This window comes from Myxine glutinosa, chromosome 6, assembly GCF_964187855.1.
Source record: "Myxine glutinosa chromosome 6, kmMyxGlut1.1, whole genome shotgun sequence".
Lineage (NCBI taxonomy): Eukaryota > Metazoa > Chordata > Myxini > Myxiniformes > Myxinidae > Myxine > Myxine glutinosa.
Genome location: NC_136266.1, coordinates 82,987,562 through 83,014,974, shown reverse-complemented (window position 1 = coordinate 83,014,974; position 27,413 = coordinate 82,987,562). Strand labels below are relative to the sequence as shown.

Sequence of the window (27,413 nt, the reverse complement as noted above, 5' to 3'; positions counted from 1 at the left end):
CCAACTTCATCATCCCACCACCATGTTTCCGAGTGCCTCGGTGGTCCTTTTGTCCATCCACATACCTCACCAACGGCTCCCAACAGACTAGCTTTCATTGACATCCAACCACTTTCAAGCTCAACCACATCATCCTCGACCCTACTCAGCCTCTCTTTTAATGCCTCCCTTACTGTCACCTCTTTCAACCTCCACACCTTCATTCTCGGTTGGTACTTCACCCGCCGAGCTCTCCTCGCACCTTTCACCCTTACGTCGCAGACAACCAAGTGGTGCTGTGAAACAGCCTCCTCCCCCGGGATCACCTTTGTGTCCCGGAGGTGCCCCCTATCTCGCCTGCGCACCATCAGGTAGTCAACGGTTGTCGTCGACCCACCTGACGTGTATGTAACAAGCTTATTATCCTCTTTCTGGAACTGAGTATTACAAATCAGCAAACTCCAAAATCCTTTCACCTTCTCCATTTCTCACACCATATCCGTAACCCCCATGAACTCCGTCAAAACCATCCATACTCCTTCCCACATGTCCATTTAGGTCTCCTCCTACCACAACAACTTCCTCATCTTTCACGTTTTCCATCAGCTTCTCTGTCGCACACCAGAACTTGTCCTTCTCTTCATCGCTCCGACCAACCTGCGGAGCATATCCCGAGATGACGTTCACCAAGAGCTTTCCAATCATCATTTTCACCATCATCAACCTATCACTCACTCTAGTCACACTCACCACACTGTCTACAAACTCCTCAGGAAACAGGACACCAACACCATTCACGCCCTCCGGGCACCCTTGCCACACAAACTTGTATTTCTGTCCCTGCCTACCCTTCACCACTCTCACACCACTTCCCTTCCATCTCGTCTCTTGCACACAACATATGTCCACTCTTCTTCTGACCAATACTTCCACCACTTCTCCTGATCTCCCTGTCATTGTCCCTACATTCCATGTCCCAAACCTCAGAAACCGATCTCCACTTCGGGCTGTACCCTGCCCACATGTAGTTGTAATTGTCATGGTTCTCTTTTTGAGGCAATGTTTTTATGGCCGGATGCCCTTCCTGACGCCAACCCTCTTAGTCGCCTCTTACGACACGCAGGGATCCTGTGTACCTATTCTTATCCAGGGTACACACTGGGAAACGTTTAAAACATGGAAATTCTGGGGGGTGGGGGGGGGGGGCGGTGGCGTCAGCATCACGGCTGCGGTTTAAACATATTTAAATAAATATTTAAACAAAACCATGAAAAACAATCTGTGAAAAGTCTCTAAGTGAGAACGTGGATTTGAGAAAGCAGGAGCAGAGGTGAAAGAAAAACGAGGCGGGGCACAAGTCGAGACGAGGAGGCTGCACGAGAGACCAGGCCGCACGAGGCGCACGAGGCGCGAACAAAGAAACGACTAATTACACACAAATTTGCAACAACTACAAAACCAAAACCAAATAGAAACACACAATAACACATACACAACAAAATACGCAGCGGAAATTTGACAAAGAAACGAACGGAAAACACTCAAACTTTGATGCCGTGGAGAGATCGAAGCAAGCCCCGTCGCTCGAGGTACCGGAAGTACCGCTTCCGGTACCTCACTTTCTAGGAACGTATCCATGACGTATATCTGAAACTTGCTGTATACATATGTATATATACTTTTCACAGGCCGGGGAATTCTATCGACTCCACTTTTTCACGAACTGGCTGACTATTCTTGAAGTTTGACTGGAAGTAGTAGGAATTTGGAAAGTGCAATAACTCCCCTCCTTTTTGTGATAGACATCATGGGATCCTTAATGCCAACAAACAACCAATGCTGGTTTCTGGGTTCACCTGCTTGACATTTTCCCGATGGATGTTGCACATTGATGCTTCGGCCTGCATATGAAAAATAGCTTGGTCGAGCTTCAAACTCAGGCTCGACAGCTCAATGTCTATTGTGCATACCTTTTCAGCTATCCTGCCAGCCCTTGTATAACTTAAATGCATAATATTTTCTGAGAGGCTTCGTTTGAGAGTTTGCTGTATTACAAACAGATTTAAATGTCAGTTTCTGTATATGCCAGTTGGCTGACATTTTATTATGTAATCCTTGAGGCTGTGATGCTACTTTTGCATTTGTCCTTTTCATGAACCACCATGTATGTGTCACAAACCTACTTTCTCTGACTTTATTTCTGACAGGGCGTTGGAGAACGTACAGGTTTTGTTTTTGCGGCCTTCAGAATCGCATGGTGGACATCTCCCGAACTATGACATCTGTTCTAAGGATGGTTTTGGTATGTTTGCTTTTGGCTTGGTTCGTTGGGCAGGGAGTGCACCTTTGCATTCGTTTAGAGTCAACCATCATTACGGTTTGCATGAGTGAAAGTGTTTTATTCCCTCCTACTGTGCTCCTGCAAGGAGATTGTCATTGTCAACTTTGGTCTGCTGTCATACAGCTCAAATTGGCATTTTATTTCGGAAGCATATGTTGATCAAGGCTATTTATTATTCAAGGCTATCTAATTGTCATTTCTTCTTTTCCTTTCAATTTTTTAAGCTCTCCGTGACCTTGGTGATGTGCCACGTGACTTAACTCTTGGTGGAGGTGATGCCACCGGCCCTTATCAACCTTGTTCTTCAGAACTTGGCCTGACACAGATGAGAATGGTTGGTTTGAAGTTTGTTTTTGTCCTAAAAAAAATTGTCAAATGAATAGACACGAGTGGAAAAATAATTGTTGTATCAATTGTTGTATCAATTGTATCGATTGTTTTATTGTACAGATAGGTATACTTCTAATGATGCAATACAACCATTATAATCCACTTAGCTTATTTTCAATTGCAAGCAAAGTTGTGGAATCTAGCTTCGCTTTTGGTCTCAAGTCATATATTCATACAAACGGCCTGATGTCTGACCATGAGTATAGTTTTTCGACAATCTGGCATCCTGCTTTGCTTGCCAAGCTCTTTGTTGGTGGAATTCAAGGCTGCATTCTTACTTGGGCTATCTGACTTCCTCCACTTCTGCAGTCAGCATGTTTCAATCATTGGAAATCCTCTTACCTCCAAGTAGAGGGTGGAGTGCTTCAAGGCAGTGTCTTGGATCCAGTCTTGTTCCTAATCTACATTTAATAACCTCTGATTGCACTTAAAACTCTCCCTTCCTTTTTTAATGACTCCACGATGTGTCTAGCAGTACTCCCATTCCACTGATTGGCAGATAGAAGCCGGTCACTCTATACCAATCTGGAATTTCATGCTGTGCTGACAAATCAATGGAACAGGTCTTTCAAACCAGGCGCATCTCAGTCTTACCTTTTTGTTCCGGAATGATTGTCAAACTTACTTGCCTATTCAGATGGTTAACCGCTGGAAGCGATTCAGTGTTTTGACCTTCTAGGCTTCAGAATTGGCCTCGACCTCTCCTGAGCCGACCTTATAGCAAAGGCAGTTTACAGGCGAGATGCCCATCACTGTTCTGAATCGTCATACTAAAATATGCAATTTGGTGTCTCTGTCTGTCTGTCTCTCATGATTTTTGACCACAGTGCATTCGATCGTTACTTTTCCAATCTCAGCCAAATTTGACAGGAGGACTAAGGGTCACACAATGAAGGTTGTAGTGCATTCATTTGCCCCCCTCCTCAACGGGGTTTTCTCACAATTGCCGCCAATGGGGATGCGTGTTGAGGTGTATATCCATGTTAAATTAGCTTTATCGTGGCATTTTTCTAAGGTCGCTTCTAATAACAAAACAAATGATAATAGCGTAATATTAATATTATTACAAAACAATATTAATATAATAATGTCCCACCTCCCCAAGGGGTTTTTCCTCCTTGAACAAACGCCGTGTCAACGCTTTTAAATAGCTAATCATGGCGTTTTCGTGTGAGCAACTGGCCAACGGCCTCTACTGAAAAAAATAATATTATAAACTACAAACACGTTTGATTACCTTTCTAAACAGTCGCTAATGCTGTCTATAATAATAAACAAAAGGAAGTTGGAGGAATGCAGACATCACTCAATGCCTATCATGTCGCCAAATGCACCTTACCGTAGATCTACTGTAGTCTATATACCCCACAAGGATTAATAACACGACCCTTCCTGCCGCTAACGTGGACTTCTTCCAAGGCGTTTTTGTGGCGTTTTCCAAAGCTGCTTCTCATAAGAAGTAATAAGTTATAAGACAAAAGTAATAAGACTTAAGATAATGGCATAATATTAATGATGTATTTTCCATGACCTGATCTAACATGTTATGGTGTCATGCATGGTCTGATCTAAGATGTTATAATGCCAGGCATGTTCTGATCTAACATGTTATAATGTCATGCACATTTTGATCTTTTCATTGATCTGATCTAACATGTTATAATGTCATGCACATTTTGATCTTTTCATTGATCTGATCTAACATGTTATAATGTCATGCATGTTCTCCTTTCAATGACCTGATCTAACATGCCATAATGTCATGCATGTTCTGATCCTTTCAGTGACCTGATCTAACATGTTATGATGGCATGTATGGTCTGATACTTTCAATGTCCTGATCTAACATGTCATAATGTCATGCATGTTCTGATCCTTTCAGTGACCTGATCTAACATGTTATAATGTCATCCAATGCTGGTTTATGATTTGTTTTATGATTTTTTATGATAGGAATTCAAGGGATATATTTTTTTTTGCAATACTATTATTGCGTTACATGTCACTACCGTATGTATGATACTTTAACATCATTTTTGTGTGTTACAGATAGAGTAGCGTAGAATAGAGAAGAACACAGTGTAATAGATTAACATATTCACCTTCCACCATGGTCAAGTTTTTCCTGCTGATCGATCCTGCCCATTCAAGCAGGCCAAAGCAACCCAGGGCAACTGCATCCACCGACTGGGAGCTGTGTGCACTGTGCCAGAAAGACACTGGGGATGCTCTAGTGTGTCCCGCAAATAATACAACAAAAACTATTGTTGGAACTGGCTACAAGTCTTTAGCAACTAATCTCAAAGAATTTCAGAAACTCGGGTGCTTACCCATGGATATTGACCTCAATGGTACAGGTGGGAATTTGAGATGCATAGCAATCCATGAAGTAGTTGCAGCCATTGGCCCACGAAAATCTACTGTCCTTCCAATGTTCCATTCCCTTACTGGCTGCCACACGGTGTCTTCCTTTGCAGGTATTGGAAAGAAGACAGCATGGTTAACATGGAATGTCTACCCTGAGGTCACAGAAGCATTTGAAGAGCCAATGAACATGGGGAATGCTATCAATGACAAGTGTATGGAAATGATAGAGCGGTTTGTTGTCCTCATGTATTGCAGAACAAGTGAACTCAGGAGAGTCAATGATGCCAGGAAGCAACTGTTCGCCCAGAAATCTCGTTCGCTGGAAAACATTCCACCAACACAGGCTGCATTAGAGCAGCACATAAAGCGTGCCCGTTACCAGTGTCATTGCTGGAGCATGTGTCTGTCTTCCAATCCACAGTTGCCAAACCCTTCTGACTGGGGATGGACCAAGGTCTTGACTGAGTGGCAGCCCCTCTGGACCACTCTCCCAGAAGCATCAAAGTCATGCTATGAACTGATACACTGTGGTTGTAAGAAAGGATGCGGTGGGCGTTGCAGATGTTTGAAGGCAATGCTGAAATGCACTTCACTCTGTGCCTGTTCAGGAGATTGTCAGGACTAGACACATATTGAAACAGCCCCTGAGATTGATTGTCTCGCTTTTAACAAACATTCCTCAATCTGTATATGTATCAATTCTTTGTGCAACCCTTATATATACCAAAGTAAAACCTTTCCACACTTAAACTTGCTATATGATAATCTGTTTATGGAAGAAAAGGCAACATAGATTTATCGATATATTTGGCTGCCAGCCATATTTGATCCGCCATTTTGAATCCGAAGATAACATTTTTCGAGCTGGCAAGTGTTATTTCAATAATTAGCATTTCCAAAACGTACAAAATGAATAGTCTGGACATTTTTTCATCAGTTTTTATCCTGGGTCTGTGATTGAAGGGGGTTATAAATATCAACATTTTTTGGTGGCTGAAATATTGGATCCACCATTTTGGATATGAAGATCACATTTTTTAATGTGGCAAGTGTTATTTTCATCATCCATAACTTTTAAATATACAAAAATAAGGACTTGCCGTGGTTTAACCTACCTTATAATGATATATACACAAAGAATTAAGTTAAGCACCCCTACACAACGAATTAAGGTAAGCACCCCCTAATATATATTCTTTGTGTATATGTATACATTGGCATATATTCTAAGGTATGTGAGATCAAATAATGATTGGTATGACATTAGCAATTATCCATTGATGAAATTGAGTGATCAAAGTGAAAAAAAGTGATTGGTTGAGTCAGTGATCCGATCACGTGGGTCCTACACACGTTATTGACGCAAAGATCGCTAGAGGTCTTCTCAGAACAATGACTGTACGTTAGAAAACATAAACGTCATCCACACTGTCCGTGATGGACCTATAGCTCCATACTTAAATTGAGGTGAAAATATGCCTAAAATTCCCAAAAAATTTCACCTTAAATTATTCAGAATAAAATATTGAAAACGGCATGATTGTTATGTTTTTATGTGACCATAATATCACTTCTCCAGAAAATATAGCAATATCATGGGTATATTACACTGTTTTGACGACAACAAACTTGTAATGTGCGAGGTTGTAAAAAAACGGGGGGGGTGCTTAACTTAATTCTTTGTGTATATTACGGATATTTCTGTATTTATTTTATGGTGATGTCCGCCATCTTGGATTTATACCGGAAGTAGGTCACCGACACGATGGGTCCCTATCTTAAATGAACAAGTATACCCTAAAGGTTGATCTGTGCCAAATTTGGTGCTTTTACCATAACGTACACAATACTTTCAAAAATTTGAGTAAACCTGCTGTACTATTATATATTGTTTGTTTGCAGAGTCCCAGCAGGCCACCACCCCCTATCCTTGATGGGGCCAATTGTAGCAAACAGACCTCTGGTGATCCTGATGGTGCAGCTGGTGGGACAGTATGCAACGAGTTGGCACGGCCGGAAGACTTTGTATCCTTCATGGTAGCATCTGGAGAGGGCCTAGAGGAGGAAAAACCACAACTCAAGACGCCAGAGGATTTCAGGAAGAGTGCCGGAGCTATGGTCGGAGGACAAGTGAGCTGGGAATTGCATTATTTTTTTGTCGTAGTTGTCTGTATTTGGCATTTTGTTTTTTGAGATGTTAATTTGAGAGTTTGTGTTCCTCATTGTTCTTCCTCATTTGGTGTTTTATTAGGTTTCCAAGCTTGTATGGCTAGAAGCCTATTGTTCTTGCTGGCATTTTAAATCATTTTTTCTTTGTTTATTGTTTCGATAATTGTCATATTTTGACTATTTGTTACCCTCGCCAGAGGAGAGGGTATTGCATTTGAGTCCGTTTGTTTGTTTGTTTGTTACTTGCTGGAATAGATTCCAGCAAGTATGTTGGTTGGTTGGTTGGTTTGTCTGTCTGTCTGTTTGTGCACAGTACTATGTCTACATCGTTGCACATGGCATCGCCATACTTTACACACATATTTGCCTTGCCCTGGAATAGACTGTGCCCAATTTTTAACTCTCTCGACTTAAGGTCAAGCTCAAGGTCACCCAAAACGTGAAAATCATGACCGCAGCGTAAAGCCGGGGCGAGGCGGAGTGATACAGCGGAGGGATTTGACGGTTTAAATGAAGCCGCGATGAGGTGGATTTTCATTGGGACATTCATCCTGATTTTGTTACTTCCGCCACCAAAGGTGGATGGAGGTTATGTTTTCACCCCTGTCTGTTTGTCCGTTTGTTACTTGCCGGAATAGATTCCGGCAAGTATGTTGGTTGGTTGGTTTGTTACTTGCTGGAATAGATTTGCCGGAATATATTTTGGGTGGTGAGGGGGCTTGAAGCCAGATTTTAATCTTACAGTCGCCATGTTGGTGCTCGCCGTCACTGCGATGCGAAGCGAAAGACGCTTCAGAGCTGTCACCTTCACAATCGCTATGTCGTATGTACTCCCGATACGTGTTTCCTTCATTGTAAATACTACCAAGTCAACAGTTAAAAGGATTTTGAGCTGATAGGTGTTACGGCCTTGGCAAGATCGATGGAGACAGCGATCTGTTAGCTTATACACCGCCCAAATAGCTATGTGGAATTCTCTCATGTAGAGATTAAACCCACGTCGTTTGAACTTTGGCAGAGGTCATTATTTACTTTTAATGATGTTTATATATGAATCAAAAAGAAGATAATTGGTTTTGGGTCGTCCTTTCCACATATCTCGTGAGAATGTGAGTTGGAGAGATGACCGTGATGGTGGGGAGTGGGTTGGCATTCTCTCAAGCAAAGATTCAACCCATGTCCTTATGTATTATTATTTTGATCCAAAATGGCCGATTAAAAAAAAAAGTACATTCCGGCAAGTCCTCGGTCTCTGACCGATTTTTCATTTGTCTGTCTGTTTGTCTGCACAGAATAAATTGTTTTCTCTGCAACCGTTGGTCCGATTGACAGGAAATTTTCACCATAGGTGCACATCCTCCTGCAGAATTTTTAATGATAATTATGATGTCATAGATCACGTGGTACAGGCGCCATCTTGGAAAAACCGAAAAAATTTGTACCTCTATATCTCCGAAAGTGCTGCATAGAAAAAAATTGAGACATGGCTCATTGTAAATAACTCTCCATGTAATGGGGAATAACATATGTTAATGGTGTCGTAGTGCCTCCATTATGACATCATAATTTGACAAGTACAAAACTTCATCCGATCAAGATGAAATTTCTTGAGTGTCATCTAGGGATAAATTGGTGGAGGAAAAAAATAAGTCTGCAATCTCTGATTGCTCTTTCTTGTTTATTTCTGCAGATGCAATATCATCCCCCGTTCTAAATGTTTACTGCGGCAGTGATATACTTAACCTTGAGATCTAGTGCATATTCTGCAACTAACCTGAATGGTTTTAAGGTTTGATGGGCATCTTGAATTCATGAATGATTTTCGGAAAAATTCAAATATCTTTTCCACAACTGTTGAACAGATCAACCTGAAGCTTTAGATGCATTATTGGTGCACTGGTGTGGTTCATTTTTGTTTTGAAGTGTCTCTCTAAAGTGGTCAGCACGGTTCAATCAAAAATCAGTCGTTTTTTTTATATAACAGAAAGTTGATGGATTTTAACAGAGTGAACAGATATCAATCAGTTATAGGCTGTAATGGTTACAATTTCAACTAATGTGACCATATCCTGTTAATTCTTCCTTTGCTCAATCCCATTTTGAATTTGAATTTGAATTTGAAATTTGAAAGAGACATCAATTCCCATTTCGACTTCTTATTGATTTGTGGCAATGCTAGTTAAAAAAAACTGAATTTGAAGGAGTCTCCCACTTACCACTTTTAACTGTATGTGCTCCTGCATTGGAAGCTTTGATAGTTGCTGGCAACTCAATATTTATGCCCACACTTTTTGAAAAGTAAAAAACAGTGGATGTTGTAATCTGCTCCGCTTTTCTGTCTGTCTGTCCATCCGTCAACTATCTCCTCCTAAACGTATGGGCAGAAATTCACTAAACTTGGTAGTTATGATGACCATATGGCACGAAGGTGTCAGAGTCGCGTAATTTCTGACCCCACACCATGGGGTGGGGTCAAAAGGTCAAATGCCGAAAAATGCAACTGCGGGAACATTTTAAAACTTTTTAAAATGAAACATTGTATATGCATTCAACATTGGGAGACATGAAATATATGATTTATTTTTTTTGGTATTTGACCTCAGGTTCATGCCTCAGGGGTTGATTTTTAACTTAAAATTTTAAATTGGGTCATTCCTGATTGAACTTTTTGCCATCTTTCAACTTTGCTTTAGGGTGGGAAACATGGGTATTTGCGACAGCATGCCATCGACATTGCTATTTTTAATTTTTTGTCCCAATTATTGTCATTGCGCAGATACCCGCATCACCCACATTAGTGTGTTCTGCCATTGGATCTCTCATGGCCCATGGCACTGCAGCCGCTGCCACCACTACTACCACAACCACACCACAAACTACCACTCCTGATCAGTCCTTCTTACCTGGGTATGGTATTTGTTCTGCATTGAATGTTTTCAATGAAATTCCACACATAAAGCACTTTTAATTTTTTTGTTGGAAAATTGTTTCCAATTACTCGTCTGTCACCAACTCGCTAATTTATGTGAAACCAATTCTGTTCTTTTCCAAGTCACTTTTTTTTTTCTTTTACCCCCTCCCCCCTCCCACTTTACTCTTTCTTTCACCTTTGTACCCTTCTTGCCCACATTGGCACTTTGTTCTGTAACTTATTATTCAAAGAGGTTTCACAATCCTACATACACTGGATTATACTGTCCCTTTTTATTTGTTAAAGTGGCTGCCTTGAGATCTTGAGTTCAAGCCTCTGTCATGCTGTTGAATTAACACCAGGTGGGTTGACTCAGCCTGCTCATCCTGCTGAGGTCGGCAAAATGAATACCGGGAAACTAGTAAAATCTGAATTTGAATTAACCCATAACTATAGAATAAATAGCTTATCGTGACGTTTTATGGGGCACGCCAAAAACATTATAAACCACAAACACATATGATTAACTTAGAAACAGTCACTACTGCTCTTTAACACCAAACTGAAAGGGAGGAAACTTGGGGGTGTGTTCAGTTTTTCATGTTGTTTTTTTTTTGTATACAGAATCGAGGCTCGTATAAGAGCTAATGCATTGAACATGAAAACATGCATGGACACATAAAATGTACAACGAAAGGAGCAGGAGACAAGAGGGGGAGGGAGAGGGAAGCACACAAGCACAACAACAGTAGAGAACAAGGACGTCGGTAGATCTGTGGAAGGGGGAGGGCTGGGGTGGAGGGAAGGGTACACAGTATAAAGCAAATTAACACTACTAGGAATTTCAGGAAAGAAGTTGGGGATTGAAAGAGGAGGATTTGGGGTATTTTAATGGGGGTAGAAAAGATCAAGGTTTTGGTTGGGGGAAGACGAGATGGTGGTGAACAGCTGTTTTAAAGACCTGTAGTAGGTAGGAGAGGGATTCAAGAGAGTGTGGGAGTTTGTTCCAGAGGCGGGAGAAAAGAGGAATGAAAGAGTGAAGGTGAGCGGAGAGTCTTGATTTTGGCAGTTTCACCAGAAGAGGGTTGCTGGCAGATCTTGTTCGTGTCCTGCAGGAATATTTGGGGGACAGAGCACAGACAGGGGGGACCAGGGGGAGCAAGAACGGAGATGAGTCGGTAGAAGAGAGAAAGACCAAAAGTTCAGTTACCAAATTCAGAATGTGAAGCACAAAGGGCATTGCATGATTAGCACAGCCGCACCCTGAGAAAGTGATGAAACCAGCAGCCCATAGGCTGCACACGAAAGCTAGCTGCTCGTGTATGAGCCGCACTTTTCCCCAGAAATATCTGATCAAAATTTGGGGTGTGTATTATTCACACGAATAAAAATGAAAGCTTTTCTTAAGATTTCTTGCACCAACACAAAGCCAACATCCATTACTGGATGCCGCTTTCTTAACAATGCAGTGCATTTTGGGATATCTTGTGCAACATTGAACGTATATTTTTTTTGTTCTGAATAATTTTGTTCAGTTATAAAGCATTCATTTGCTTTTACAGCCTTTTATCCAAACTTTTTTAAAAATTGACACTCATAGCAGCAAAATAGCTCTGGGGATTAACACGTGTGTTGCAGCACAACAGACTGCTTGAGAATTACCATAAGCTCATAATTCACTTTCTTCTTTAATATGCAGCACAAGGCTGTGGTGTAGCATCAATGATTGAGGGTGGCTATGCTGCTGATGACATTCCCTCTGGTTAGGGCAGGAATTTGGAATTTGGCCATGGTTCTGGTGATAGCTCGCCGACACTTCGTGAAGGACATTATGGGGTCTTTAACATCCACCAGTTATTGGAAGTACACCCTTCTTTTGCATGCAGATCTATATATACAACAACAACAACATGCATTTTAAGGCAATTTTCCCTGCTAAAACGGGGGTTAGCCATGCGGTCCCCATGACAATCTTCTCCATTTTGCCCTATTTTCTGCATCTCTCCTTGTTAACCCCCTTGCCCGCATTTCTTCTTCCACCATCTTTAGCCAAGTCTTTCTCGGTCTTCCCCATCCTCTACTTCCTTCTACATTCATTTCCATCACTCTTCTCAACCAGTCACTTTCACCTTCCTCAACACATGACCAAACCATCTCAACCTGTTTCTCTTCACAGCATCCATCACAGGCTCTATTCCCATCATCTTTCGCAATTCATCATTTGTCTTCCTCTCTCTCAACGATACTCTGCACGTCCACCGAACCATTCGCATTTCCACCCTTTCCAGCCTTCGTTGCTGCTCTATGTTCATTACCCATGTCTCGCTCCCATAAATCATAACACTTCTCACACATGCAGTGTGACATGCATGCAGTATAATGCATGCAGTCAAATGTATACACATGCATGCAGTATAATGTGGGATCTTTAACATCCACCAACGAATTCTGGCTGTCAGAACACCCATGTAATGTCCAACATGAAGGCCATCCTATCAGCCCGGATGACTCGCGAAAGACTTCAGAGTTACCAACGAGCTCGTACTGTGCTAATCTGATCGATGTCACATATCACCCAGTAAGAGTTGTTCGGTATATTCAACATGCAACGTTGTTTATCAATATTGTTTTTCATGTAACGTAGACATCACCCATTCAGACTGCAATGCAATAAGCAGTAATAGGTTTATTTCTTGAAATTTGCAACCACCAACTGGCAACGGCATGAAATTTGGATGACAGGTGAAGAAAAATAGAGTGAATAAGCACACAAAGTCGTGATCACTGACGTACTGGGGTAATCTGCTCTATTAAAGTTGATATTTAATTCATTACGTGCAACATACATGTCGTGGATATTTTTCCCAGCATTACACCGTCTTGAAATATGATTATACGAAAAATATAATTTACTAATCGATGGGTTTTCTCCCCCTACCACATGTGAAATTTCATTGTTTTTCAGAATATCGATGTGCTCTGACTTTGGCTTTGACAAGTTAGAAATGCTCAGAAGTTTAGAAAGTTTCGCTTTGAAGTTTATTTACATGTGTACATGATTATGATCAGAGGGATGACCATGTATGCCTGCAAGGGATATTTACTTGTGTAATTACCTGGTCTATCAGAAGGGAAAATAGAGCATTGAAAAAAAATAATTAAAAAAAGCAACTGCTTTTGTTTGTGATCATGGTACAAAGGTGATCATGGTACAACTGTTTGTGATCATGGTACAAAGTATAAACTCCATTGACTGACTAATATCAGACACTGTAGCTCTATTTTGTATAAACCTATCTGACCCATATTAAGTCAAATTTGATTTTCTAAGATGACAAACTTAAAATATATAATTTTAGCTAAATTTGAAGGCAGTATAACACATACATGTACATGCATTACTGCAAAAAAAAAAACAAAAAAAAAAACATGACAAAAGGAATAAAACTCTGTGTCAGTGTGAATGCTAGTAACATAGCTTCTGTTGCTGCTAATTGCAGAAATACACGATGTACATGCATTGGTTAAACTGTATCTTCAATCATTTTGAGGAAAATAATACTCAAACCAGTAGTAATGAATGAATGAATGATCGTTTTAAGGCCATTTTCCCCGCTAGAGCGGGGGTTAGCCTTGCGGGCCCCATGACAATCATGGTTCCCTGTTTGAGGCAAATGTTTTTATGGCCGGATTCCCTTCCTGACGCCAACGCTTAGTCGCCTCTTACGATGCGCAGGGCTACGGTGTACCTATTCTAAACCGGGGTACACACCGGGATCATTCATCCCAGCAAGTTGGTACTCAAATTTGCCGACCTCGGAAGGATGACAGGCTGAGTCAACCCCCCTGGTGTTAATTCAGCGATCGACCGGGATTCAATCCTCGGATCCCAAGCCGGCACCCTAACCGCTAAGCCAACACCAGTAGTTATGTTTGCCCAAATTACAATTCATGTTTATCCAGAATTCAAACTATTGAATAATAGCAGAGTTACCCGACGTTGCCCCGAAAATAGTCAGTCATGCAATTTCGTTTCGTGGCCTTTTTATAGTCAGAGGAAGCCATGCCCTGCTGCCACACCGCCAGTCTAAATCTGATGCGCCCATGTTTTTGTCGTGAAAAGTTACCAACCATGCATCCCCTCTACCCTCTCCAAGTCACTTCCTTAGGCTGTCCATGAGGCACAACCGAACAAACACGTTCACATTTATATGTATAGATAGATTACATCAAGTTTGTGACCTGTCTTCCACTCATTAAAAAAAAAAACAAAAAAAAAAACATGTACATGTATTGATTGACCTATGAGCAATCAAATGGAAACATCGTCTGGTACTGCTGATTAGAAGAAATTCTTGTACTTTGAACATGTAGCTTCAAACAAATGAAACAAAAAAAGGTTACCATTTCAGTGTAAAAGTACATAGACTTGGAGCTAAAGAGTTGTTAGCCCCAAAACACTGTTAAATATCCCTGAGTAAGTAAATTACAAGGGCAAAAAGACAAAACAAACACAAACAAATGATAACAATAGGTCTTTCTGTTTCAGAGGGTAAGTTTTTTCAAAATTATATGAAATGTGCTCCCATACAGTAAAATGTATTTTGTTTTTTTAGCTCACCTGGAACGAAGTTCAGGGGGCTTATGCGATGGCGTTTCACGTGTCCAGTCCGTAAACACGTGAAACTTCTTCTCTGAAACTGCTGATAGAATTTTGACCAAATTTGGCACAAATTATATTTGTCGTGTTGTGACTAAAGTTTGTTCACGGCATTAAAAAAAATCGGGGTCTAAGGGGATTTACCGGGGTCAAAGTGGATCCAGGTTTGACCCCCCAAAATAAAAATTTGCTTTTTCCTCTGAAGCTACACACACTATTTCGATGAAACTTGACCACAACCTTCATCACCCGTGATGTACCGAAGTTTGTTCACGGCACTAAGAAAATCAAAGTCTAAGGGGATCTAGGAGGGGTCAAAGTGGGTCCAGGATTGACCCCCCAAAATAGGTATTTGCTTTCTTTTCTGAAACTACACACACAATTTTCATGAAACTTGACCACAACCTTCATCACCCGTGATGTACCAAAGCTTGTTCACGGCATTAAAAAAAATCTGCCCTGTTGGGGTCTACGGGGTGGTTGCCCCCCAAAATAGGTGGCTAACCAGTCCAGCATAAAGAGCCAAAAAAAACCTTCACACCATTGCAAAGAGCCGCACAACACCTGCATGCTCACATGACAACAGCAACTTATAGGCCTAACGACATAATTAATAATTATATGTATTATGGTTATGTCATAATTATAATACATAGCTTAACAGTTTTCATAGGTCGTTTATTACCTCAGTGGGACACCTGGCAGTCTTTGTTTTCTACAATCATTTTCAGGTCTGGCTTGTACTCAGTTGTGGCCACTCGGAGCAACTCTTTCACATGTGGGTCCGTAAGACCAGAGCGATGTCTTGACTTCACTTGTTTCAGTGTAGAAAAAACTGATTCACAGTCGTTAGTTGATCCAAACATTCACATTAGCTTGAATGCAGCCTGTTTGACACTGGGGTATCTGTCTGTGGGCACAATTTTCCAAAACTCTGTGCCTATGGTTCCTTCTCTCAAGACACATTTAAGTCTGTCATCCTCAGAAAGTTCAATCATCTCCAACTGGGATGCTGCTTCATCTGCCACTGAGGGGGCTTCTAAACAATCCGATTCAGCAGTGAAAGGGTTGATGAGGAATGTGATCTGTGGCCGTTGTTTCTTCAGGTTGCAGAATCTGTCCTCAAAACTCTGCTGCAGATTTTCAACCAGTATTGCATAGCGTGCAATGCTCCTTTTTGTGACCTCAGCTGCTTCTCCATTTTCCTTCAACAAGGAGGGAAAATGTGTGAGCTCTCCCTTTTGAAGATTTGTTCACAAATGTGAAAACACTTTGCACCAGGTCAGGCAGCATTTTTAACTTCCCTTGCAGATCTAGATTCAGTTTGTGCAGATGATGCAGCATGTCGACCAGAAACCCCAAGTCTGACATCCACTGGGGGTCATGTAGCTCAGGATAGTCCTTATGTTTCTCTGCCAGAAACAGCTTCACTGGGTCCAAAAGTTCAAAAAAACTGGAAAGCATGTTACCTCTTGAAAGCCGTCTCACAGTGCAGTGGAGAAGCAGATCATTGGGAAGGTCTTCGTCCAGTTCAGCTGTGAGGTTTTTGAACTGTCTGTGCTTGAGAGCATGAGTGCGAATAAAATTCACAATTTCTAGCACAGGTTTCATGACATGGTCCAAGTTCAGCTTCTTAGACACCAGGTTCTCTTGATGGATGATGCAATGAAATGTCCAAAAATCAGGGAAACGGTCGTCAGCTTTACACAGCCCTATAAGGCCATTTGCAGATCCCAACATAGCTGGTACACCGTCTGTGGCTATTGCTGTTAGTTTTGGTCATTGCAAATTTGCTTTCTCAACAACAGTCGTGAGTGTCTCTTTCAGGTCGATGCCGTGGGTCCTGTCTTTTAACGGCACAATGTCAAGCAGCTCTTCCTTAATTGTGCAGTCTTCTGACACAGACCATACAAATATTGCCAACTGTGGCTTATCTTGAATGTCGCAAGACTCATCTAAAGCAATGCTGAAATACCGACATTTTTCAAGATCCGTATGCAACTGTGTTTCAATGGAGTTGTTAATATGTGATATTCTCTGTTCAATGGTGTGCCGTGACAGCTGCAGGTCTGACACAGAACACTTCAAACTGTCATTTTCAGGAGTGAGGATGGCAACAACATCTCTGAGACACGTTTTCACGAATTCCCCTTCACTATATGGCTTTTTAGCTCGAGCAATGTTCCATGCCAACTGATATGATGCTAATGTGACCGTCTGAGTGCTTCGTTAATTTCCAAAAAAACTGAGTCTGCTTTTCTGACTGACGTTTCAATGCATTTACCTTGTGCTTGCGAAGTTCACTGCCTTTGGGAAAATCCCGGGCCACGTTATCATGGAGTAAGGTGAAATGGCGCTCCAGGTTTGAAGCTTTAAAATGCGACAGTGCAGTCTGGCAAATCAAGCACAAGGGTTTCCCATTTCGCTCCGTAAAAAAAATACAATTCCTCCCATTCAGGCAAAAATGCCCTGTGATCCTCTTCATATTTGCGCTTATCTTCACGTTTTCCTGACTCTGCCATGGCGATTCGGTCACTGCCGCTGGGCTAGTGCTAGCCTAGCTAACAAACTTCCGGGTCTGCGCGCGCAAGTGTTTCTACGCGCAAAAGTGTTTCATTTTATTTTAAAAATATTGGCAAATGTATTGGCAGTATAGTCAAATATTCAAATGCATTTTGATTTTATAATAGAAATACATTTTAAAATGTAAAAACATGCACCGATAGAGCAGCCCTTCGCGAGCCGCACAATAGCTGGCTAAGAGCCGCACGCGGCTCTCGAGCCGCGGGTTCGCCACCCCGGCCATAGAGCATAGACCGACAAGACACTGCTTTTGAATTAACTAAATTTTCAGTCCTGAGCTGAAGTTAATTTATGCTGGAGATTATTCTTGGGGTTTGGGTTAAGCATATACACTGTTAAATTTTCCCAGCATTTTATTTGAAAAGTCCCCTGAGTTACAGGGGGAAGATAGACTATTTCGGTCATTAATAGACGTTCAGCATATGTGTGTGGTTTTTGTGCAAAATTATAGGTTTGATGAGTTAATAAGCGTAACCCTCCGTCTATAATGTGTCTAAAAGTCTCTCACTCACCATCGCTCCCCCACCCCTCATCAATTCTTTAAATATCTCCTGACGTAATCTGTCTGTGTACTTTACAAATCGCTCTGCAAGCCGACAACCCCTCCCCCTGCCCCTCCGCCGAAGAAGGCCTTAAGGAAAACCCTGCGACTGTGCGGAAGGTAAGAGACCTAACGGAAGGCGACCCTGCGACTGAGGCTGCGACCTAAATTCGAAGCAACGAGAAGGGAGCATCAAGCCAATGGGAACACCGTCTCCGGGCTGTAAAAAGGCTGAGGGGGTGGGGTGGGGGGGGGGGGGGGAGATTTGGGCGGTTCAGTGTATGTGGATGATTAGAGACAGGGCAGTCAAGGTGGGAGTTCAGCCGCTAGGCTAGAGTCAGAGTTGAAGGAGCTGAACCAGCAGTCCAGGAACGCACGAGCCGAATGACTGAGACGTTGGAAACTACACTCAGAGTGCCGGGTGAGGAGAAGCCCGTGTTGTTTGGCCGGTCGCTACAAGCTGGACACCTAGGCCCGTCTCTCTCTCCCCTTCCCCGCAATCACACCTCTCTTCCCTCTCACTCTCCCTCCCCAGGGACCATCATGCCAAATGTTTTTCAGTCTTGCATGGGGATCAGTTTTTTTAAAGTCTTGTTACCTCCCCTTGTCTTGCTCTTCGTGGTGTGATTGGTTAAGGCTGTCTCAGTCTTGTGGGTGTGTGTGGATTCGTTTTGTACTGGATATAGAACCATCAATGTGTTGCTTTATTGTTATCTCCACTCCTTTTCGTTATAATAAACCCTGTTTTCTCACCACTTGCGTGTCACCCTGGAGCACAGTTCAGATTTGGGAAATTATAAAATTATAACGGTGGCGTGAGTCAAACCCACGGCCGTTGGAAATTTGATAGCAAACCTCACTAGGAGAGTTAAATTTGCAATGCATTCCCCTGGTGTCCACACTTGTTCACATCATTTTCAAACGGGGGAACTAATGGAGGCGACAGATCTCATTGGAGTTTCTGTTCATCATTGAATAAAATATATTTTCGGCTTTTCTGGCGTACCGAGTATGTATCTGAGGACCATCCTATGCTAAATTTGTGACCGTTCAGGTGGACGATGTGATCACGTGTCCACCGTCCACCATTACATGTGTATTCCACTATTTTTGATAGTGGATTACACGTGGTTACGGTATTTCACACTTTGTTTTGAGCTCTCCCTTTCTTGTTTTTTTTATTACTTGCGAAATCGAAGATTTGTCAAGTATGTTTGTCTGTTAGTCTGTCAATCTCATACAGGTTGCAATTTTACTCTGATCTTCATGAAACGTAACCATGTGGCAGAGGTAGGCACAAGCTACAAGCCTATTATTTTTGAGGTTAAAAGGCCAAGGTCACATAAATCGTCAATTTTCATCTTATTGACTTGTTCTTGTTAATTCCCTTAAAGGGAATACCTACTTTATACATGTATATAAAAATCTGTAGGGTGGAGTGGTTAAGAGTTTGAGGCTGGGGGATGTCCCGACATGACATGTAAGGTTCGCATTTAAATTAGCCGGATGCATTTCCACAAAAAAGAGGTGTAATATGATCCTTGAAAGACTTGAACCCATGTGCTGCTTTCTGCTTCTTGGAGATGTACAACTTGTTACCCATTTCCGTGTAGAAAGTCCCGTTTCGTCAGCGTTGAATACCTGTTTAGGGTATATCTTTTTCTATTATAAACTCTCGGAAGTCTGACGTCAACAAATGGTGCGTATGGTGGACTGATTCAACATAACACTCGTGGCCAACTGATGCTACTCATCTTGCCACCCAACTTGTCTAAAATCACAATTTGATTTGCTAATGCCTAAATTTGCGAATTTGCTAAAGCCTGGTGTTGGCCTAGCGATTAGGGTGCCGGCTTGGGATCCTAGGATCCTGGGTTCGAATCCCGATCGATCGCTGAATTAACGCCAGGGGGGTTGACTCAGCCTGTCATCCTTCCGAGGTCGGCAAATTGAGTACCAGCTTGCTGGGATGAATGATCACGGTGTGTACCCCGGTTTAGAATAGGTGCACCGTATCCCTGCGCATCGTAAGAGGCGACCAAGGGTTGGCGTCAGGAAGGGCATCCGGCCATAAAAACATTGCCTCAAACAAGGAACCATGATTGTCATGGGGCCCGCAAGGCTAACCCCCGCTCCAGCGGGGAAAATGGCCTTAAAACGATCATTCATTCATTGCCGTAACGTTATGGGATTTCTTCACTCTACTACCACTTGAGTCAAACATGGCTGAGGGACTTGATGTTTCGGTGCCATACTGTAATTAAAGGTACAGTTTGTGGCTAAATAACAGTGAGTTAAATACATTTCCTGGGCACAAGCATACTCGACCGCGGCACTATGCAGACTGAAAACAGTGCAGGTGGTAGAAGATGGCAGGAGACATCACTTCTGCGCATGATGTGGTTACAGTTTCAAATTCAAACCCGCTTGTAATCAAATTTTATGCACGTTCGGGTAATAGGCATTGTATTTATTCCCACATTTATAAACCAATCCTCGTTGTGAAAACCTTCGTTGGACATAGGGTTTACTGTACAGTATATACTTTTTATGCCCCCGCCGATGAAGTTGCCCGAGGCATAATGTTTTTGGGTTGTCGATTCGTCTGTCCATGATGGGTTTTTGTTACCGCAATGACTTGAAAACGGTTGAAGGGATCCAAGTCAAGCTTGGTGCAGGTATGTATAATGAGGTAAAGATGAACTGATGCGATTTTGGGGTCATGAGGTCAAAGGTCAGAGGTCATATTAGGTAAAAATCCTGTTATCGCAATCACTTGTGAACCAGTGATGGGATTTTGATCAAAGTTGGTATAAGTATATATTATGATGAAAAGATGAACTGATTATATTTCTGCATCAAAGGTCAGAGGTCATGTCAGTTAAAAATGTGATACTTGAGAACAGCTGAAGGGTTTTGAATCAAACTTGGTTCAAGTATGTATAATGATGTAATAATGTGGGCAGAGACATATCGATCAACATTGCGACGTTGAAGAGTGCTGTTATAGTTTCAGCAAGTAATGCGCAGACTTCACCCACCCAGACGGTGGGTACTCTGCTCGTTTGAACATAATTTGCATATTGGGTCACTGAATTGGTTCACCAATCAAAACCTGAAGCATGTTGTTTTTGAGGTGAAATGTCAAGGTCGCATAAAATTGACATTTTTATCCAGTTGACTTGAAATTTGAACAGGGTTTGCATATTGGGGCACTGAATGCGATTGTTTGATGTTTGAGGTCAAAAGGTCAAGGTCACAAAATCGTTAATTTTCATCAGATTTGGAATTTTGACCAATTTGCAAATTGGGTCACTGAATTTGTTCACCAATCAAAATGTGATGCGTATTGTTTTTGAGGTCCAAAGGACAAGGTCGCAGCGAGTGATTTAGCAAGTACCGGTCTATGACTGCTTGTTTGTTGGTTGATTTATTTATATCCTTTACCTTTTTGCAGAGTTTCTCAAGCACCAATTGTGTCTTCAACCTCTGTTAGCCTTCCAACAACACTGCTCTCTCCAGTTACACTGGTGGGTATTAATCTTACCTTATTTCTCTTTTTGTGGTAATTTTCTGCTTTGGTGGGGGTGGTTGAAGTAGTGGAGTGAATTGTAATGCTCGGGTTATTGGGGTTATTGTTGGTTGTAAAATATATATTTAAATATATATTGTTGGTAAAACAGTGATGTCATAGCTTGTGGACGGCTGACAATATTGTTGTGTTGTTGGGGTGCATGCAAGGGAGGTCGAATAGCACACGAGCGAGTTGTCATTAGACCGCAAGTTGACCTGAAAGGGTTGGAGGGAGGCTTTGCAATGAAGCTATAGAAAGGTGGGAGGTAGGGTTACGAAGGAGCAAACAACAGACAAGCAATGTGGTTAGTCAATAAACATATAGTCTATTAAAACCCACAAACACGACATTGTGGTTCGAGATGAGAGAGAGAGAGAGAGAGAGGAGAGAGAGAGGAGAAGAGAAGAGAAAAAGAAAGAAAGAGATAGATAGATATGGAGATGTACTTAAGAATGCAGTGTGAAAGGAGTATATCCTCTGCCTCGAGTTCTTCTCCGAAGTCGTTTATGGTGATGTACCATCATGATTGTGAGTTAGGACGTGAGAGTCATGGTCCACTGAGGAGGGCCTTATTACATTTTAATGTTTGAAGGCTTTGTATATTGTTTGGAGCTGACATATTCACCTTTACATTCTCTCTTTTATTTGTCTTTATGCAGCTATTTAATTTAAGGCCTGGCCTCGATAAGGACTATAGTCCGTGACTGGAGCCTTCAACATAAAAAAGACTATACTCTATTTTGTAGCCTTACTAACTTTTTTTTTTTTTTACTTCATGTGAATTGTGGTCTTTAACAGTATTTACTACAGAGTTCATAGAACACGATACCCTGTGCAGTGTTACTTCAATTTTAATGAAATGATGATTTTATCGATCATTTTAAAAATCTGAAAGTTTAGTGCTGCTGAAGTGGTCCCAAACAGCACCCTATTGAATCTTTATTTAAATTGAAGTATAGTACTGCAAAACTGGAGGTTTTTGGAAGTATTATTATGGGTGATTTGTGTTCTACAGTCTTCAAGTGTACAATTAAATTTAAATAAAATAAAGATTGTAAAAGTTGTAAAAAGGAATTAATTCCAGAATCTACCAACATTTTCCGCAGTGTCTATTTTATTACATCACCCTATCTAACACATTACATTAGTTATTCGTGCTTGTTTTTTGTGTCCTCCACAATACCCTTAAAAACAGCATGTTTTCTGTTTGGAATGATTTTCAGATTTTTTGACTGCCAGACAGGCAGACACGGTAAAAAGTATTATCTCACTCCTTTCTGCGCATGTGCAATTGGGGCAAATTTAGAACCCAGTTAATGAATGAATGAATGAATGATCGTTTTAAGGCCATTTTCCCCGCTAGAGCGGGGGTTAGCCTTGCGGGCCCCATGACAGTCATGGTTCCCTGTTTGAGGCAATGTTTTTATGGCCGGATGCTCTTCCTGACGCCAACCCTTAGTCGCCTCTTACTATGTGCAGGGATACAGTGTACCTATTCTAAACCGGGGTACACACCGGGATCATTCATCCCAGCAAGCTGGTACTCAATTTGCCGACCTCGGAAGGATGACAGGCTGAGTCAACCACCTTGGCGTTAATTCAGCGATCGACCTGGATTCGAACCCAGGACCCTAGGATCCCAAGCCGGCACCCGAACCGCTAAGCCAACACGAGGCCAACACCAACACCATCAGTTACTAAAAAAAAAAAAACAGACGTCTTTTTTTTTCTTTTTCTTTTTCGGATACGAAGTCGAGGTTCACGTAAGAGCAAACACATAGAACATATAATAGAGGGAGTGGGAGACAAGAGGAGGAGCGAGAGGGAAGCTCAGCAACAGTAGAGAACGGGGACATCGGGAGATCTGTGGAAGGGAGAGGGCTGGGGCGAGGTACACAGGATAAACAAATGGACATGACGAGGACTTTCGGGAAAGAAAACGGAATTTGAAGGAGGTGGATTTTGGGTGTATTAATGGGGTAGAAAAGATCAAAGTTTTGGATGGGGCAAGATAAGAGATGATGGTGAACAGGTGTTTTAAAGACCTGTAGGGAGGAGTGGGATTGAAGATAGTGTTGGAATGTGGTGCAGAGGTGGGGAAAAAAAAGAGGAATGAAAGAATGAAGGTGAGCAAAGAGTCTTGATTTTGGCAGTTTCCCTAGAAGAGGGTTGCTGACAGATCTTGTGCATTCTGCAGGAATATTTGGGAGGCAGAGCAGGGGGAGCAAGGTCAGAGAGGAGTCGGAAGAAGACAGAAAGACCACCTACCTGCCTGCGGTGAGTGAAAGAATCAGCTTCATCGTGGGAGATCCCAACAATTCTAAAAGCTTTAGTTTCTACAGCATGAAGCCCAGCTAGGTGTGAGGGGGAGCTATGTGTGAAACAGGAACACCAACCCAGAGGGGAGAGTAGTATTCCATCAAGCTGTAGATGAAAGCTTTGTATGTAGTGAGAAGTTCAGAAGTACCCAGAAAGGACTTCACACGATGGAGGATATCCATTCGGCGACTGGTTTTCGAGGCCAGCTTGGAAATGTGTTTTTCTCAGGAAAGATCATGGCAGATAATGAGACCCAAAAGCTTGAGTGACAGAACGTCTTCAAGAGGATTGTTCAGAAAGTAGATGGGAGGGTTTTCCAGACATCTTTTGGGAGAGACATCATGGGAGGGTGAGATTTGTCAGGATTGAAAGACATGTTCCACTGATTTGACCAGTTGGTGATTTTGTTCAGGTCTGCAGAGAGTGAAGAGGCTGCTGCCTGCCAATCTGAGGGTTGATATATGGAGCAGCAGAGAGTGGAGTCATCAGCAAAGAGATAAGGAGGATTTTTCAGAGTCAGAGAGATCATTGATGAAAATCAGAAAAAGCATATGGCCCAGAACACTGCCGTGAGGAACTCCAGTCTGAACAGGAAGGGGAGATGAGAGAATTCCATTCAGGGCCACACATTGACTGTGACCGGAGAGGAAGTCCGCAAGCCATGCGTGGAGGTTACCATGGATACCATAAGAGGAGAGTTTGGTGAGCTGGGCGGGGTGCCAGACCATATCGAAGGTACGTGAGATTTCAAGGGAGACGAGACGGCTCTGATTTCCTGTTTGGCATTGAGGACCTCCATCCATTGTGGAGACAGCAGAAGCAGCATGTCCAGAATAGAGCGACCTGGTCTGAATCCAAATTGATGATCCGAGATCAAGCTATTGATCTTCCTATTGAGGAAGGATTTAATATCAGGAGCGATGATGGATTCCATGACCTTGCCGATGATAGGGAGCAGGCTGATTGGTCTGTTTTTGCATTTTTTTGGTGTGAATCGGTTATTTTGGCTGATTTTGAAGCAGATAGCAGATGACCTTGAGCAAAAGAGAGGGTGAAGAGAACAGAGAGAGGGTGTGATAGAGCGGCAGACCAGGATTTTCGGACCTGTGGGCTGATGCTGTCTGGTGCAGTTGCACAATCAGAGTTGAGGTTTGACAGAAACTTCTCCACCTTGTCGGTAGAGAAGGACGCAGAGTCCAGGTGTGGCTGGGTAAGGTGGGTACAGAGAGCGATGTGTTTGGGTCACAAGATTTGGAGGCAAACAGAGTTGAGGCATTCATCCTTTTCACAGGCAGTGTCAGCAGCTGTGGAGCCATTTGAGGTAAGGGAGGGGATGGAAGGGGAACAAACACCAGAGACAGATTTGACCAGATGCCACAAAGGTTTGGAGGAGGGAGACAGGTTTGACAGTTCAGTCCTTAGAAGAGAGATATTGTTTCCTGGCTCTCCTGAGGGTAGACACACATTTGTTCCGAGCTTTGTGGAAGGAACTGAGATTATCATCAGTTGGATTTGCCTTGCATGCGGCAACGGCAAGTTGTTTAATGGAACATCCGCACCACAAGATTCAGTGTACAATGGATGGGAGGAAGGGTATGACAACTGAAGACAAGATGGGATAAAACTGTTCTTTGGAAGAATTCCCAGGATGAGTTCATGTCAGAGGCAGTAGAGATGGGAGACCAGTCCAGATGATTGATGGCTGCTTGAAGACCGTGCCAGTCAGCTTGAGTGAAATGCCAGACTCGTTAGCGCTGAGATGGCTCGCTGAGAATGGCCAGACTGATGTCCACTTTAACAAGGAAAGGATCAGATGTGCCCATTGGAGCAGAAGAACAGCAGACATTTGCAGGGAAGTTTGTCATAACCTTGCAGGGAAATTGCAGAATATGAATGTCTTCATATTCATGTTCCGATTTGTGTTTAAAATATAGCATTATATTTAAATAAGCTGTTCCTCGATCATACACTGATAAGACAGACGTTCGTACATTAACCAATTGCTTAACCCTGCTTTTCGCTTTGGTGCGTGGAGGTAAAAATAGTTATCCATTTCCAAGTTTGAGAAAAATATTTGGAATCTTCTGTGTCGTCAAAATAATGAGAATATTTAATTGGTTTTTTTATTGTGTTCATGAAATTCCATTTTTACAAAGAGCTATGCCTTCTTACTCTTCCTTATTTCATCCACAGGCTACCATACACCAGTCATTACCATCACAGTCACTTCTGCCAGCTTTACCTCTTGTAGATTTGGGGAGCACACCAACCCATCCATCTCCTTTGCATGCTCATCGCTCCCCCGACGTCATCTCTTCTGCCTCCTCAACTCCTGGCATGCAGCACCCTAGTGCTATTCCTGAGGTTGCTTCTGAAGCATTGCGTCGAGGTCTGCGGGATCAGCCTCGGCCTAACTTGATGGAGCAGCAAGTCCCGTTGCAACCTGCTTTGCGTCTTTCCTGCGCAGGCCACGAAGGATCGGCCACCCCTTCACTGCTTTTAGAAAGTCTGACGGGAAGGGATGCATCTGGCACAGGAGCAGGATGGCCAACTGCACCAGATCTTACTCGTGAAACACCTGGTGGTGCTAAGGCGAGGTGTGTATGTGCTAATATCATTTCAGTGTTTGTGAGTTTAAGAATGCAGGGTGCAGTGTGACAATTGCCACATTCCTGCAGCTCGGATGAAGATTTTTTAATGGACAGACGGAGGTTCCCATCACGCCGTGGCCATCCTGCTCAGGTGTCCAGCTCTGATAGTCGATCAGACTACAGGTATCTGCAGTTGAAAAGCACTCTCTGTCTGTCTATCATGTGTCATATGTTTGTTGGTTTTAATTAACTGCTGCCATGACTTTGGTAGATCATACATAGGTCGGCTTAGAAGATGCTTAAACATATTTGCATTGAGTTTTTATGCCTCCGCGGAGGCATTACGTCTTCAGGTCGTCTTTTTTTTTTTTTTTTTTTTTTTTTTGTATACAAGATCGAGGCTCGTGAAAGAGCGAACATTAATCACACAGAAAGACAAACCGACACATAAAACATATAACATCGGGAGCGGTAGACAAGATGGGGAGAGAGGGGGAAGGACACAAACACAACATTTGAGAGCAGGGACCGAGAGACATGGAGACATTGAGAGATCTGAGAGAGGGCGAGGGCTTTGGGGGGGGGGCATGGGAAGGGGGCGGTGGGAGAGGTATAAAACATATGGACACTGCCAGGACTTCCAGGAAAGAAGTTGGAATTTCAAACAAGGTGGATCTGGGGTGAATTAGCGGGGGTAGAAAAGATCAAGGTTTTGGATGGGGGAAGATAAGAGATGGTGGTGAACAGCTGTTTTAAAGACCTGGAGGGAGGAGTGGGATTGAAGGGAGTGAGGGAGTTTGTTCCAGAGGCGGGAGAAAAGAGGAATGAAAGAGTGAAGGTGAGCAGAGAGCCGAGATTTCGGCAGTTTAACCATCAGAGGGTTGCTCGCAGATCTTGTGCGACCTGTAGGAATATTTGGGGGACAGAGCACAGAGAGAGCTGGGGGTGCAAGGCCGGAGAGGAGTCGGTAGAAGACAGAAAGACCACC

At 42.6% G+C, this 27,413-nt stretch overlaps 1 protein-coding gene across 4 annotated transcripts in view; it reads left to right on the top strand.

The window, feature by feature from the left end:
- The window catches only part of EDC4 (enhancer of mRNA decapping 4), a 143,622-nt gene that overhangs the window by 72,586 nt on the left and 43,623 nt on the right, over positions 1-27,413 (top strand). For 3 of the 4 annotated variants that reach the window (XM_068120487.2, XM_068120488.2, XM_068120490.2), the window contains exons 14-20: positions 2,187-2,281; positions 2,545-2,654; positions 6,980-7,207; positions 10,023-10,153; positions 21,399-21,471; positions 26,028-26,431; positions 26,513-26,608. In XM_068120487.2, coding sequence (XP_067976588.1) covers positions 2,187-2,281; positions 2,545-2,654; positions 6,980-7,207; positions 10,023-10,153; positions 21,399-21,471; positions 26,028-26,431; positions 26,513-26,608 — 1,137 coding nt within the window. The remainder of the gene's footprint in view (positions 1-2,186; positions 2,282-2,544; positions 2,655-6,979; positions 7,208-10,022; positions 10,154-21,398; positions 21,472-26,027; positions 26,432-26,512; positions 26,609-27,413) is intronic. The other variant, XM_068120489.2, reaches the window with a different exon arrangement.